General features: G+C 42.1%; 1 protein-coding gene across 1 annotated transcript in view; it reads left to right on the top strand.

Annotated features, from left to right (window-relative positions):
• Positions 1-16,941, top strand: part of LOC147698983 (beta-1,4-galactosyltransferase 3-like) — a 156,821-nt gene that overhangs the window by 66,961 nt on the left and 72,919 nt on the right. The window contains exon 2 of the mRNA XM_086936295.1: positions 7,261-7,749. Coding sequence (XP_086792421.1) covers positions 7,509-7,749 — 241 coding nt within the window. The 5' untranslated portion in view covers positions 7,261-7,508. The remainder of the gene's footprint in view (positions 1-7,260; positions 7,750-16,941) is intronic.

The raw sequence follows: 16,941 nt of genomic DNA, 5'->3' as shown, positions 1-16,941 counted from the left end.
CTGCCTAGAATCTGCAGGACGAGACGACGCGGCTGTTGGTCAAGCAGTTCTGCGGAATCTCTTCCATTGAGAGGTGACCTTTCCCTACAAACCCTCCATCCTGGTGAGCACATTTTGTTTCTTGTTTACTATACTATACGTTTATATACTTTATGGTTATGTGATGCCATCTACAAAATACTGGGGCAAGAAAACAAGTTACTTACCTGTAACTTTGGTTCCCCAGTATTGGTAACTTTCATAGATTCCCATGCGCCCACCCTCCTCCCCTGGGAAAGCTCAGCCTTTTCACATGAGATAGTGGCGGTTTGCACAACGGCTACGAAAATCTGAGGCTCTGAGCTCTCTCAGGAAGGTTCTAGAGGGTGAGGCTGCTCTGATTGGTCCTGGCAAAAGTTTGGTCTCTTTTACACAAAGAGAGTGATAGGATACAAAATGAGATGAGGCCTAGGCCTGTGTTTCTCTTTTGTTTCTATGGTTTTTATACTTCCGAGGCTCCCATTCCGACGACGGGGAATGATACAAAGCATGGGAATCTATGAAAGTTACCAATACTGGGGAACCAAAGTTACAGGTAAGTAACTTGTTTTCATAAATCTGTACTCTGACATGCTCATATTGAACAGCGCCCTTGTCAGGAGCAGCCGCCAGGACTGCATCACAATCAATATAATTGAAGAGCCTTATCACCAGCTGTTTAGGTGGTGCTCCAGGAGGGGGACACCAAGTGGACCTCCATGAGCATGTTGAATCACAATAAGGTGAGTGAGCCAGCCTAGAAATAATTAATAATTAAACCACTGCGCTGTAAATATGCTGGTCTATTTGATCACTAAACCACAATTGCGCCGTTTTTATTCTAAGTGTCACTGGACTACACACGCGTTGTATTTCTTTCTCACCACCTATCCCACAGTTTTCAAGTATAGCCCTGTCAATCGCCGCACTTGGTAAACCTTTTAAAGTCACCTGGAACTCAGAAATACAGGTCCCACCAGTCCATATTAATGACACCACCTTCATTTAAAATCACGGCTCCTTGATAGGCACCTCCTTCATCGAAGTCGCGTTCTATTTGAAATACATGCCTAGCCTTTTCTATTTTTGATTCTAAATATATGTTTCACTTCTTTTACTCCCTGTATTTTTTCTCCCAATGTTATTTGTTATTTTTGTAAAGTGTTGTTGAAAAGGCATAATGTATTATGATTTCAAGACAAACATGTCACATTCTACTGTCCTGAAGATGATGCCCTGTATTTAGTTTTGGCATCGAAACGTCGTCGACCAAAAACACCATATGCAGTAAAAATGTGCAATAATGTGGTATGCAATGGTGATTAAGAATTAGAATCAAGTCTGTTCACAGAGTACAAGTACACAGACTGCTTTGCTCGCCTTTTGTTAAATTTTTCTTTGTTTTGTCTTGTTCTCTGTGGGTCACAGGTGGTGCCCACTTGTTATTTTACAGAAATTCATGTGCTATTACCTATTTTTAGGCTGTCCGGTTTTAGGTTTAAACCTTTATTAACTGATAAAACCCCACAGTAAGAGAAATAGCCCTCACCAGTGAAAACATATAAACACTGACAAAACACCTGCACAACCACAAACTAAATGCCATTTAAAGAAAGGCAAAAGAGAGTGAAAGCGTCATATTTTTCTTCCTGAAGGGGCCAATACAATGTAACTTTGTTATACAATCTAGCAGTAAGAAAGACTGGGCTAACTGTATTCTGCTTGAGTTTTGTTGTTTAGGGATGCCACTAAAATATTGTTTCTGCTTCCTTTTGCTATTTTCAGTTTTGTGGTCTTTCGTCTAAAGATGCAGGGTTTAAAAGCATGTTTTAGGTCTTGTTTAATTATTTTATAAATTGTAGAGATTCAGGAAATATCAAAATCATATTTGATATATATTTTTTTTAAACTTTATTTTTGGTTATGCAAAAAACAGAAACATTTCCCCCCTATTGTGGCATCATAGAAGAACGTTGCATACAGTACGATCACCTCATTAAGGCACATTAGGGACACTAATATCACTAGGCAAGATCGGACAATGGGGCTACAAGAAGAGCTAAACATTACGTTCAGGTCATATCAACAGTGAACGTGAGGTAGCATCCGAGCACAAGCTGCAACTCGGATCTAACGGTCTCCATCTCCCTCCGCCTCCCCATCAGTCCCCGACCCCTCAGGTGTGAACAGCTCTGCACTAGTGCCCTCAGAGTCACTCAAGGTCAGACCAGCAGTGCACATCACTCTCCATGCCAACAGGTCGTCCTGCAGTCTCTCATCCCTTCGCACACATTGCTTATGAGTCTCCTCTGCCAGAGACCACTCCCGAACATCTCTCAACCATACGGGAATCTCCGGCGCCCTCCGCCCCATCCAGGTAATGGCCACCCTACGCCGTGCCAGAATCAACATTAGCTGCAATAATTTATAGGGAATTTTCTGTTTCCGAGGCCGGGGAACCAGAGCCAGCAGACAATGGAGCGGGTCAAGTCTATTCCAAGGCCGGTAGCGGCAGCTATACGTTCCACCACCGCCGTCCAGAAACTTCGCACTAAGGCGCAGTCCCAGGCCAAATGCAGGAACCCCGCCCTCTCAGCTCCGCATGTGGGACAAGTGTCCTCCCTATCCGGTGAGAAGCGCTGCAAGGAGATCGGTGTCATATAAGTGCGGTGCATACAATTAAAGTGTGTGAGCTTAAATCGTGCATTACAGACACTTTACGTGTAAGACCCCCTATACGCTTGTGCTGCCCGGCCTCCAGGGTCTCCCCCAGATCCGCTTCCCATGCACTCCACTCTGGCTGGACCGGCGGCTCTGAGTCCTGACGCAGTGCAGAATAAAGCAAGGATATCAACATACAACCCCTACCACAGGAGAGAATGATATTCAATGTGTGATGTCTGAGGCGTCTCCGGGAATTGGGGCCACAACTCCCTCGCCACCTCCTGAATGCCGCTGTAATGTAGATACTACCCCCCCCCCCCAACTCGAAGGCCTCCACAGCCTCCTCGTAGGAAACAAACGAGTCACCCGGATAGAGATCAGCCAAGGTATTGCAGCCTCCAGTTCTCCAGTCCCTAAAGGACATGTGCTCCTCCATGGCCACAATGGGCGCCAAGATCCAAACTGGCAGCTCCCTATGAAAGGGGGCCCTTCGCAGTACTCGTTCCACACACCTCTGCCAAATTGCAGCCGTGTGGCGCACCACATATGGTAGGGTCACATCCGCTCCCCTCCCCTTCATCAATGCCACCCGCAACATCCGTTCAGTGGCACTCCCAGCCACAAGCTGCATTTCCCACCCATCGGCATCCGCGAACCACCTCGCTGCCGGCAACAGCTGCGCTGCGTAGTAATATAAATCAAACCTCGGGCCTCCAGGCCACCTTCCTCCCAGCTCCGAACCAGGGTGTGTAGCGCAACCCGGCTATGTCTTCCTGCCCAAAGCAGTGATGTTAGCAAGGTATTAAGGGTGCAAAATATTCGTGGCGGAAGAGGGCAGAGTGAATTCTGAAGGGCATATAGCGTCCTGGGAAGCATCACCATCTTCGCGACAGCGAGTCGTCCCATAAGGGAGAGCGGCTACGTATTCCAAAAGGAAACCGAGCTCTGCAAGGACGTAATCGTCCGACCGATATTTCGAGCCAGCACCTGGGAGTCCGTCGGGGCCACCTGAATTCCCAAATACCGAAATGCCTCCTGTTTCCAGCGCAGTCCAAGGTCTGGGAGGCTGGCCACCGGACCATCCCCATACCCCGCCAGAGGAAATATCAAGGACTTGTTACGATTGATCCGCAAGCCCGATGCCTCCCCAAATCGGTCGAGATAGTGTAACAATACGGGCAACGATTCATCCGGCGCTCTCAAATAGAAGAGAGCATCGTCCGCATACAAAGAGATCAAGTTACACGTGTCCCCCACCATGATACCCCATTGTGCCATCTCCGCACGGACCTTGACCGCTAGAGGCTCTATGGCCAACGCAAAGAGGAGTGGCGAGAGGGGACACCCCTGCCGCATCCCCCGACCAAGTCGCCATTCCGCAGAACGCCCCGCGCCCAACCGTACTCTGGCACAGGGAGCTGTATACAACAGGCGGACCCAGCGACAAAAATTGGGGCCCATGCCCACCACTCGGAGGGCCTCCAGGAGGTAGCCCCAGTCAATCGTATCGAACGCCTTTGCGATATCGATAGACTACCACCAACGGTTCCTCCCGGTCGCGAACTTCATGCAGAATATGATTCAATTGCCGCAAGTTCATGGCTATGTTGCGTCCCGGAATAAAGCCACACTGGTCCGAGTGTACCAAATGTGCCATGTGCGGCGCTAAACGGGCCGCCAGAAGTTTTGTCAAAATCTTGACGTCAGTATTAATCATGGTAATGGGTCTGTACGCCGCCGGGTCAAACATCTCATCCCCTGGTTTTAATATCATGCAGATCTCACCCTGGTTCATGGTAGGCGGCAGAACGCCACTCTCGAACGCCTCAACATACACCTGCAACAGGCTAGAGGCAACCGTATCCATATTTGATATTTTGGCTGCATTTGATTCTTTTACTGATAGATAAGGGGCTATGAATGCTATATTATTCATGTGGCAACCGTTTACAGAATTTTTGCAGAGTGATGATGCCAAAGCAAGAAATTAGAGGATCTTTAGTCTCATATTGATAGTGAAGTGAAAACAAGTACACTCTACTGAATTCTTAGATTTTTGTATGAAACATAACTGCTGTACTGGCCATAATAAAAAACTAGAGTCTGAAAACACCCTTGTCTACTAAGTGTGCAGCATAATTGGTGTAGATGTGAAACATCTCCTTGAGAGGAGGCTGGGCGACACCTTTCGTGACTTTAGCACTGCAACATGTTCCATGTTAGAGTGATTGCCACTTGGTAACAAAGCAATGTTGAAGAGTAATTCAGGAACATTTATTTTACAATGTATGAGAAATGGCTTGCAATGATGCACAGAAATGTCCCTTCACCACCAATGGCATTTGAAGTCAATTAAACCTCAATGTGGTACTCTGTACAAGTTCTAGATCCCTTCCATAAAGGAGCATTTCCTCCCTAGTTTCAAAAGTGCTGCTTCATTTTTGACTGCTTCAATAACTCTGAGAGCACAAGCGCCCAGTTCAACTCAATTGTTGCAGAACCTGCCCTGTGAATCGTAATCTTCAAGCACACCAAATTGTGTACTGGCTGTTTTGGCATTGCCCATCTCAAGTGCCAATGTTGAGAGATCCTTTTCACAGAAGTTTACATGGGAAGGAAAGAGCGAGCACACAAAACCAAAGACTCACTGAACAAGTATTGTATGGTGTACTACAATAGGTTTAATTTGCAAAAATCTATTTGGACCTCATATACAGTATATGTACCCTCTCTATATACCATGCGTTATCAGTGCAGAAAGCAAGCAATAATAAATGCAAAACGTTCCATAAACACTGGAAAAACACTGTTTCTGTTGTTTTTAATGGCACAAAAATGTGTAACCATTGATAACCACTGTTTTTTTAAGGTATTGAAAACACTGAAAAAACCCCACCAAAATTTACCAAAAATAGAAACTGAAAACAGGAAAGCCTACCTATATTCAAAAATAAACTCCTGTCCGGCTGGACAAAGGACATACTCACTATCTAGTGTATGCCTATCATTCATGTGATCCTCTAAAATACTTGGGACCACTGTTCTCTATAAATAGAAATAATTAAGGCACAGACAACAGTTTTCTGTGCAGCCAGCGGTAGAAATTGCAAAAATGTCTTCAATGCACAAAGCAAATCAAAGCAGGTTCCCACTACGGAGGACACTTGCGACTAAAATACCTGATTATCAAATTTGATCCCAAGATTTCTAACCACGCCCACAGCAATAGGTGCAGAAGGAGCTTTATTATTCCAACAGGCAGACCACCAATCCAGCTGAAAAGAACTAAATGAAAAAGCCTCTCTTTTGTCTCTGTTACTCATCAAATGGTATAAGACCCATCCATTTAAAGATGGCTGAGAGAGACAATTTAAGAGCGCCACATGAAGAAAAGGAATGCAATATAGGACTTTATGAATGTTTTGTCTTCAGTTTGTCACTATCCCAAATTGTACATTATTTCTGAATTGTTTAGTTCAGTACTTTTCTGATCAAGGCAGACTTTGAGGTTTAGAAAATATTCGTAATGCTTAGATAATTGTCTAGAAAGAGAAGAGGGTGGCACAAGACGCCATTGTTGTCAAATGTGCATTTTGATATTCACCCCTAAGAACTATTTCATTGATTTGTATAGGAATTAAAGCCCTAAAATCTTCTCCACTCCCCATCCTATCTTGCCAGACATCTTGTTCTTAACCTTTATCATTTGTTCTGTAAAACATGTTGTATTGTTGAGAATGGATGTTACAGGAGATACATTTTGAGTATTGGAATTGTCATATGCATATTGCAATCTATGAATTCTTTACTCGTTTGTAATCCTATTTACTTTTTTGGGCTGTATAAATTTTTTTTTAAATTACCTTTACCAGGAAATAGTTTAGTCTTTCTTTGTAATCTAAAGTAAATCCACAATGTGAAAGCACACACAGCTTGACTAGTACAATAAAATATACTTCACAGATGTTTTTTTTTATTTTGCTTTCTCCTTCCCTTTTTCCTGGTAGTCATACCACCTTTCTGCTTAAGAAAGTACTGTTTGAAATTACTCTATTACCACCCCTGAGGGAAACTCCAGTTGACAGGTAGCAGATTATCTCTGCTGCATTCATTTGGTGGCCTGCGGGTTCCTAATATCTGCTGAACTGATATGGACATAAATCAAGTTAGTTCACGTAGCTTGTTGGTGACTGTTCATTGTTTTTAATTGTATTTTTATTTAATAACTGGTTATTTATTTTGGGCTTTTCTACTTCACAGTCAAAACTCATATAACTTAACTGGCTCTACTAGACATCATTTGTAACTGTTCAACTGGACTTTCCATAAGTAATTTGCTTTGTCTTTTTTTTTCCCCACATCCTTGGGCGCCATTTAGTCCTGTGTAATATCCTGCTTATGCCCATCCTAGCATCTACCCACTTTAGTTCTTTCTTCTGTCATTATCACCAAGAAGCATACATTTGTGTGACACAATATGTGACTGATGTTTGAGGTTGAAATAAGACTGTGTCGAGACAGATGTGTAATGTTTCATTTGATTAGAGGCCTAATTGGTTTTTGTTTTTTATTTTACAGGGACTGTTTGTGGAGAAGTTGGAAGTAGTTCCTCATTGCATTTACTTCGCAAAATGTAAACCTCAGCCACAAGAGTGCCTTTGGGCAGTTACAAAGAATGCCCATGCTCATTTTGTATGGATTTAATCAAGAACGCCATATTTAGGACCAGAGAGAGACTTCTTACAAAGTAATGTATCCTTGTAAATGTACCATCCCCCAGATCCAGCAAATTGCCTTTGTAAACAGACTTGTCCTTGCTGACAAAAATGTTGGTTTCACGTGGTGACAGGTCGACCTTTGTGCTGCTACTCATTGTTACCCAACTATTATTTATTCTGCTTTTATACCGGCGAGGAGCTGTTGATGTTCTGCAGGGACTTTTTACAGTACACTCACATCGCTGGGACTATTCCAAAACTGAAGATGTATACACAAACCTGAGTTTGTTCACTCCGGTTACGAATTTAGATGATCTGCTGTATTGCCCTGTGAAGTCACCAATACTTGGTATGGCATTGCTTTTTTCTACATCTGTCATGATTTTTATATTCTTTTGGGAAAAGTGTGGACTGCTTATAAATGTAATTAGTAACTCTGTCTGCTTTTCCCTATATCTGTTTGTTTCAGTCTCAGTTTTAAGATGGCCACTCCCTGGAGATTTCTAGTATGAAACTGTCAGTAATTTTTGTAATGCATTTGCCATCCTTAGCCTTGCAGTGCCTTATCTACTTGGTCTCTCCTTTACCTTGCTTCTGCTAATTCATCCTTCCTTCAAAATTTTTCACGGAAAAAAAGTTACAGGGACGTTGTAGTAAGGCTCACATTTCACTCATACAAAACCAGAGAAATTTAGCAGTTCTAGTTGCATTGGCCAACTATAACTTACACCCCCACAATGCACTGCTTATGACCTCACATATTACATCACTAATGACATGGTCAGTGACCTCACTGATGAAATCCAGAAATTGTGATTGTTTTCTGAAAGGTTTTGTGAAGTACCACAAAAGTTAAATTAATATACTTTGTGTATTACTTATGAATGATTCCTTTTTTTAACTTAGTTTATGTGAGTCACTGAGTGTGTGTATCTGTTTGGGAGTGGGTGTCTAAGTGACTGCACAGGTGTGTGAGTGGCTGTATGGGTGTTTAAGTACCTGTGTGGGTGACTTAGTGGCTGTGTGAGTGGCTTTAATAGTGAGTGAGTGGGTGTATCAGTGCTGTATGGTGGGTGAGTGTGTTTGTCAGTGACTGTATGACTGAGTGGTTGTCTGAATGGCTTTATGAATGAGCAACGGTGTGTAAGTGGCTGGATGAGTTAAATGGGTGTTTGGTTAAGTGGGTTGGTGTGTGAGTGGCTGTATTGGTGGGTGAGTGTGTGTGAATGGCTCTAGGGGTGAGTTAGTGGTTGTGGGAGTGCTTGTCCAGACTAAAGTCGAGAAAATCTACTCGACCTTCCCTAATCCTCCCCCATGGGGGTTGAGTTTGAGGTAACATCGGAGGGCATGGAGACTTCGGGGCTCCTCACAAATTTCATCACTCCTCCTCCTGGAGAGCTTGTCAGGGTATGCCTCTCAGTAAAATCTGGCTCCCTTCTGGACCCGGTGTCCCCTAAACGGCTGGGGGACAGCTTGGCAGCCCTGGAGCCTTATATAAGGCATGTCATGGATACTTCCTTTAAGACTGGCATGTTACCTAAGGGGGGGAAACAGGCGGTGGTGCTCCCTCTCCGAAAGAAATCTCACATTGGTTTTGAGGTGTTGGAAAATCTGAGGCCCATCTCACTCCTGCCTTTTCTGTCCAAAGTGGCTGAGAAGGTGGTAAACACCCAAATCATGGAACATGTGGAGGAGGCGGGTTTGCTCCACGCTACGCAGTTCGGTTTTAGACCGCGTCACCCCACTGAGTCCGCCCTTCTCATGGCAACAGAACATCTGAGACAGGGTGTAGATGAGGGGCAAACTATGGCCTTGATCCTGCTAGACCTCAGCGCGGCGTTCGACACTGTAGCACAGTCCACCTTGCTACAGTGTCTGAGCAAAGGTGGCATCGCTAACACCGCGCTGAGGTGGATCCAGGCCTTCCTAACGGGAAGGAGCTTCCAAGTGAGGCAGGGCGACTGCTACTCCAAAGGGGTACCTTTAGGCCAGGGCGTGCCTCAGGGCTCGTCCCTGAGCCCGACCCTTTTTAACTTGTATGTGGCGCCTGTTACCTCTATTGTGGAGAGTCATGGCCTCCAAATGGTATCTTACGCTGATGATACGCAACTGGTCATCTCCCTGTCGCACGCGCCCTGTCTTGCTGCAGATGGCTTCCGATCGTGCATGAAAGATCTTGCCGATTGGATGGCCATGAACTGTTTGAAGCTTAACGGCAGCAAGACAGAGGTGCTGGTGGTAGGGAGGGCCCAGTCGGCCTGGTCATCAGCCTGGTGGCCATCCTGTCTAGGACCGACACCCACCCCTTGTCAGGAGGCAAAAAACCTTGGCGTATGGTTCGACGCAGGTCTTACCTTTGGGCCCCAGATCAACCGTGTGGTCGGTGTGTGTTTTGGGGTCTTGAAAAGACTGAGGAAAGTCCTTGACCTACTGCCGTTGGAAGCTTGTCAAACCCTGGTACACGCATTTGTGACCGCAAGGCTGGACTATGCAAACCTGCTGTATCTGGGGGTACCGAGTAAAAGTGTTGGACGCCTTCAAGTGCTGCAGAATGCGGCAGCACGTTTGATCCTTAGGCTGCCCAAAAGGGCGCCTTCGAAGGTGGCCTTGCAAAAACTACATTGGCTGCCTGTGAGGAGCAGAGTTGAGTACAAGGCTCTCTGCACCTGTCATCGGATTTTGAATGGCAGGGCACCTCGACCACTGCAGAGACTGATTGAAGCCTATGAACCTGCCCGAGCGCTTAGATCTACGGGTGGGGGACTGCTGAGGATCCCCAAGGTGAAGAAAGCTCGCATGGGAGGCAGATCCTTTAGGGATTTAGCACCAAACCACTGGAACAAACTCCCAGTAGACCTTCGCTTGGAACCAGCAGAAACGAGGTTTCGAGCTAAACTAAAGATCCTACCTCTACGTTAGATAGTGGCCTGCCTGGCAGCTTCATTTCTCTGTTTTCCGCCTATCTCATCGTCAGCGCGGGGACACACCGGTGCGTGTAACTCAGCGCTTTATAAATGCCCCTATTATTATTATTATTATTGTATGGATGTGTGAATAGGTATGTAAGTGGTTGTGTGTGTAGGAGAGCCTGGATAGGTGAGAGTGCTGTGTTGAGAGGCTTTATGGGTGAGTGGCTGTATTGGTGATTGCATGGGTGTGAGTAGTTGTATGGATGAGTGTGTGGCTCTGTAAGTGGCTTTATGGATGAGTGACTGGTTATATGAGTAGCTGTATGGGTGTAAGTGGCAGTATGAGTGCGTGGATGTGTAAGTGGCTCTATGGATGTGTGATTGGTTGTGTGAGTACTGGTATGGGGTTGTGAATGGGTATGTGAGGGGTTGTGTGGTTCTAAGGAGTGTGAGCGGGTGTGTTAGTGATTTTGTGGATGATGTCATCAGTGATGTCATTTGAGATGTCATCATTGATGTCACTAACCATACCATGAGTGATGTAATACCTGAGCTCATAAGCAGTGCATTGCGGGGCATAAGTTATAGTTAGCTCAGGTAACTTGAACTGCTGAAGTTTTTGTATGAGTGAAATGTGAGCCTAACTACAGCGTAACCTTTGTTGTATTTCAGTAAACTTCTATGTTTTTTAAATTCTATTTCCTAACTGCAACGTCCCTGTAACTTTTGGGTTTTTCAGTTAATTGGTATTGTTTTACTGTGTGTTTTTGAAATTCATTAGTATAACATTTTGTAACCTTTTTTTGTTTACGTATAGTCTTTTAAAATATGGTTACCAAGTAGAACATCTCTCCTTTTTTTTTAAAAGTTGATTTTTATTATTTTTGTATGCTGTGGTAGATTGTTAACAGGAGGTCTGATAGAACCACAGTCAGTGGCCAGTCCCCTGGATTAATATTAGTTTACACAGTATTGAAAAAAGAATGAATATGCAGATGCAAAACATGACCAAATAAAAAGGTGAAGGTTTAAAATGTTTAGAAAAATACAATCAAAGTACTGCAAATAATACAAAAACAGTAACATGAAAGCAGTGACTATGCAAAAAGGTAGGAGACAATATAGTACATGAACTTCAAAAATAGAAAAGAGGAGTAATGAAAGTAAAATGTAAATAATGATGATAAAGGTACATTTTTCATATAAATGTATTAAAAAATCATTTTTTTTTTTTACGAGTTTGGGATCCGCGGGTTTCTTGCGGAACAGCAGGGTTTATCCAGTTCCAGTTCTATGATTTTTGTTCTGATCACGTGATAACAGCGAACGTGCGGATCCGATACAGCAAAATACTAAACAATTGTTTACAAGGTATAAAAACTCTATAATTATAGTACTAGGCTGAACATATTTTAATCTTCTTTCCAAGTTTTTTTTCAAATTTTCTGCTCAAATGAGTTGTTTTACTATCTGAAATATAGGATTTCCATCGGAATCCGCGGAATAGCTCGATAATAAAACCAGAGCTTTATTTTTATTGGTTCCTCTTGAACCACACCCAAAGTTTGGCAAAACCACACCCGAAACAGTCACTTTGATCCTAGATGTCGGTGGCAAAAGTTGCAAAGCTATTTGGTGCCTTTCATTATAGCAGAAGCAAATGTATCAGCTGCTGTAGCTTCACAAGAGGAAAAGGAAGTGGAACAAGAAGTTACTTCCACCCGAAAGGAGAGTGCTGTGTATTACTGGTTTGTTGTACCTTCTGGAGAAAAGAAAGCCACTGCCAGGTTTGTTGAATGCAAGTTGTGTGGGAAAGCAGCTTTGGAAAGGTACTATGAAAAAGTACAGGTATGGCACATCGTCTATGTGGAAGCACATTTGGAGCAACCACGAACGTGCATATTTTAGAAAATTGAAGGAGAAAGCAACATCTTCTACTGATGCAAGAACAGCATCATCTTCTACATCAAACCAACTTTCTGATAATATCAGTATTCCACCAACTTGCGCAGAGTTTAAGGAAATGGTTGTCCACAGTTCTAAATGCCAAGAACTTGTTTTAAAAGAAAATAACATTATTTCCATATTGGAAAAGGTGAAGGGACACTATTGTTGTTTTCTTTCTTTCATTTTTTTCTCCATTTATAAAAGCACAAGGACATGTGCTAATCTTACATTTGTTAAATGCACTGGGTGTTCCTCAAGTGATGCAGAACCCGGAAGATGTACCATCAGCCAGCTATCTGTGAAGTTTAAATAGTGGTTGTCCCAAGACTTAATTTGAAAATATGAGGACATCATTTTCTTGTTGAAGCAACAGAAGACTCTCCTTTGTTGATTGTTCTCAATTTTTAACTGTTTTAAAACAGTAGATTTCTTAAGTATGCAACAGTTTTGCATATAATTTCAGGTTCAGTATTTGCATTTTTTATATGGTAAATAGTGAATTTTTTTGCTCACAAAAACCCAACCAACTTTATATAAAAAGCTGTGTCAATGTTCTCATTCTTGGCTGTATCAGAGTTTTAATAAGTGCGTGTGTGGGTGATTTAGTGCATGTGTTGCTGTGTGCCTTGTTGTGCTAGTGTATGAATAAATGTGTACATTAGTGTGTGTGTGTTATTGTGTCACCTGTGTGTGTAAGTATATAAGTCTGTGTGTGCTTCGGTGTGTTACTGTATGAGTGTGTGCCTTGGTGTGCCAGTGTATGCATGTGTGTGTGACTGGGTATTGCCGTGTTTAAATAAATGTGTGTTGTGTCAGTGTTTGTGTTACTGTCTGTGTGTGTATGTGTGTATATGGATGAGCCCCTGCAGAAGAAAGTGTGTATATGGGTGTGTCAGTTTTTCTGTCAGTGTATACATCAGTGTGCCAGTGTATGCATCAGTGTGTGTTTGGGTTTCTCTGAGAATTAATGAGTATGTGTACAGGTGTGTTAGTTTATGAGGCAGTCTCTGTCTGGTTTTGTCAGTGTATGCCTAGGTGTGTGTCTGGCTGTGTCTGACATACTTATGAACACACTCATTGATAGACAGTCTATGCATGTCTTTGCCACTAGCTGTGTCAGTGTATGCTTAGTTGTGTACCTGCTTGTGTAAGTGTATGTTTGGGTCTGTCACAACATAAATGTGTATGCCTGGGTGTGTCCGTGTATGGCTTGGTGTGTCTCTGGATATGTCAGTGAATGAAAGAGTGTATCCATGGGTGTAAATGTGAGTAGATTACCCAGGCAAATTCTTAAACCAACTAACACACGAAAAGTAATTCAATACATAAGAAATGATAATACACTATTGTATGTACATATGAAAATACAAATTGAATAACATGATATTCATAAAAACTGATACATAATTATACACAAAGGATAAAAAAGGTTAGTAGCATTTAAACATATGCATATTTTCAATCATGTAAGTAGTTCATTTGTATAAAAGATTGGATGGTTTCCTGTTTTTTGTCTGTCTACGCGTTTCGACACTTATGTACCTTCCTCAGGACTGTACCACCACACTGTAAAAAGATTTTAAAAAAAGATGATTTTACAATAGTGTTTTACTATGTACATAACAACTAGTGCAATAGTTATTCTACCATGCGCTGAAAGTTGGTTATCTTTATGGCTGATAATGCCCCTTTAAACATTTTAGCACTTTGATGGAGCTGCCATTAAACTGCATATGATACAGAATATTTGTCTTATACTCTCATTGAATAATTATTCGATAGATCTTGTTTTATTTCAAAAAAACATACTGTCCATTTCATTCTTATGACAACATTGTATGTATAATTCAGACGTTTACTGTAATAAACTAAGAACCGATAGGAAGAGGAAACAGATGCATAGAAAAAACAGATGTAAGGCCTATTTTAGATAGAGAGTAACAAAGAAAATGTGGGTATATGGTCCCTATTTAACCTATTGAGGAGAGTGTTCATCAAGATTATACCACTGGTTGTTCTAAACTACTCTTCATACTGTCACATAGAAAGTGTCATTTGTGCATCATTTATATGATGCTTGACGGTACATAGCACCTCTATGTTGGTAGGGTTACAACATACCTTTCCTACATTTCTAGGTATTTTCTATTATTATCCTAATTTTGGCATTTATATTTATATTTAGACTTATGAGAAGGAGCTTACCTATTATAAGCAAAGAACCGGATTGATGCAAGGGATCAATGTGCCATCTAGGTCAGTTTCAATATTGGTGAACGTCGTGTCTGCATAATAAGAACATTTTATCTTTAATCAGCGTTTACCACCTAACAAAATGAAAAGAGGCACCACAGAATGGTAGGTGTGCTTACCTGATTCTAGTCGGACGTTTAGATTGACAGGGTTTTCTGGTGAATAGTTCGGATAGTCTACTAGATATAGTTGGCTACTCCATATCACAGCACAGGATCAATTTAGTAAAGTTGAAAAAATACCACTGAGGATGGATAAAGAGGATCGTATTACTTAAACGGTGATGTTATTTTTCACAGTGGATTATTGGAATAAGCAGTAAGAGTTTATAATCCTTCAAGGAGAGTCTTTATTACATTCTACCTACACCCTGTTCGTATTTGTTAAATTCTGGCTTTTGATTGTTCTTAAGAATGCAGAGGCGTTTATCTATTTGCAAGTACATTGCTTGTTTTCTATATTAGGTACACGTGACTATTTGTTGTATTTCTTACCATATAATTCTAGATGTTCCTAGTTTTCATCCGATCGTTAGCCGTGTTATGAATATATCTTCTCACGATATGATTAGCTACAGTTGCCCATCTATAAAAATATATTAAATACACATTAGCTAGGCGCTAAAGGATATATGGCGTCTTAATTTTATTAAGCTGGCTTGCTAATTTACCCATTTTCAAACGGTTGCAGTCCACGCACTGCTTCAACTGATATTTTCGGGTATTTGCAGCGGATAAGTGGTATTTGCAATCTGCAACAAACAAAGTAGCGCTAGCATTACCTACTTCCCTTTAATTTAAGACTTCGCGCATTTTAGTTTAAAGCTACATTTTATCTTAATAAAGCGCTTGTTTACCGGAATGGTATTTCGTATTTCAAAGAACTGCTTCAGTGATGACTGCGAGCAGTTGCAGCGGTCGGGCGGTTGCAGCGGTTGGGCGGTTCCTGTAGTCTAAAAATAACACCGTAACACTAGCGTTACCCTTTGTCTATTCTTTAGAACTATGCAACCTTTAGTTACAGCTCTCCGCTATATTTTTGTGTGTTAGTTGGTTTAAGAATTTGCCTGGGTAATCTACTCACATTTGCTCTTTGCCCTGACCCAGGAAATTAATCCGTATCAGGGGGTCCTTGTTTGCTTCTCAAACAAATGTATCCATGGGTGTGGCAGTGTAAGCCTGTGTGAGTTAGTGTATGTATCAGTGTGTTTGTGGCTGTGTCAGTGTATGTATCAATGCGTCATACGATGTTTCAGTTTGTGCTTGACTGACTGACTGAATGAGTGTCTCAGTCAATGCATGACTGTGTGCAGGGGTATGTTAGTGTATCCATTAGTGTGGCATGGAGTGTCTGAGTCTATTTATAAGTGAGTGACTGAGTCAGTGAATGTATGAGTGTGTGCATTAATGTTTCAGTGTGTGAATCTATTGCAGAATGAATTGGTGTGTTTATGGTTGGGCCAGTGTATGTTTTAGTGCCTTCCAGAGTGTCTCAGTGTGTGTATGAGTGAGTGGGTAAGTGGGTAAATATGTAACTGAATGCATCAGCGTGTGCCTGGGTATGTTACTGTATGATTCAAAGAGTACTTGGGTGTATTAGTGTATGCATCCGTGTTTAAAAGTGTATGTGTGTGCGCATACATTACAAAGAACTGTAAATGCTACAAAAACCATAACGTCAAACAGTTATGGAAAAGGTAGGAAACTATGCAGTAGATAGAACTAAAGAATTGATGGTAAAGGAGTGCCAATGATGACGAAATATAAACAACATAAATAATTTACATATAACTATATAAATCTATCTATATATATATTATATATATATATATATATATATATATATATATATAATTACCTACTGGCGGTCGCCAGTAGGTATATATAGTTAGGATTTTTTCTCTATGGGACTTTTGAAAATTCTATGTCTAATAACTTTGGCGTTTGTGGACGGAATCGGCTGAAATTTTCAGGAAAATGGCGCATTTTGTTTCTGAGCAGCCCCTAAAAATTTGGGGGGGTTTCGTCAAGGGGGGGCCGAGAAAAAGGGGGGTCCCAAAACGCGTTTTTAACATTGAGTTTTCCATAGGGCGTTTGGCCTCACTTTTAGCTCGAACGGCTGAATGGATTTGCATGAAACTTGGCAAAATTGTAGGGCCTGTTAGCCCGATGTGCCTTTGCTGGGTCTCAATATATGTGCTCCAGTGGATTTTGAGAAATTAACGTTTTAAAAAACAGATATATCTGTGACAGCGTCCCGGGTAGCGCTGTGGTTCGCGAACTTTTCGCGTAACGGAGCTTTGCGAAGCGAAGCTGATTGGCTCTCCGGTGTCTGTCAACATTCTAAACAGTCCGGAGTGGCCGCCATCTTGTCTCTCGGTAGGATCGAGAGACAAGAAGAGGAGAAAAACGAAGGGGTAATTTAATGAAAGG

This window comes from Lissotriton vulgaris, chromosome 8 (genome assembly GCF_964263255.1).
Source record: "Lissotriton vulgaris chromosome 8, aLisVul1.2, whole genome shotgun sequence".
In the NCBI taxonomy this organism is placed as follows: Eukaryota; Metazoa; Chordata; class Amphibia; order Caudata; family Salamandridae; genus Lissotriton; species Lissotriton vulgaris.
Note: the sequence above shows the minus strand (reverse complement) of the source record. Positions and strands in the feature narration are given on the sequence as shown.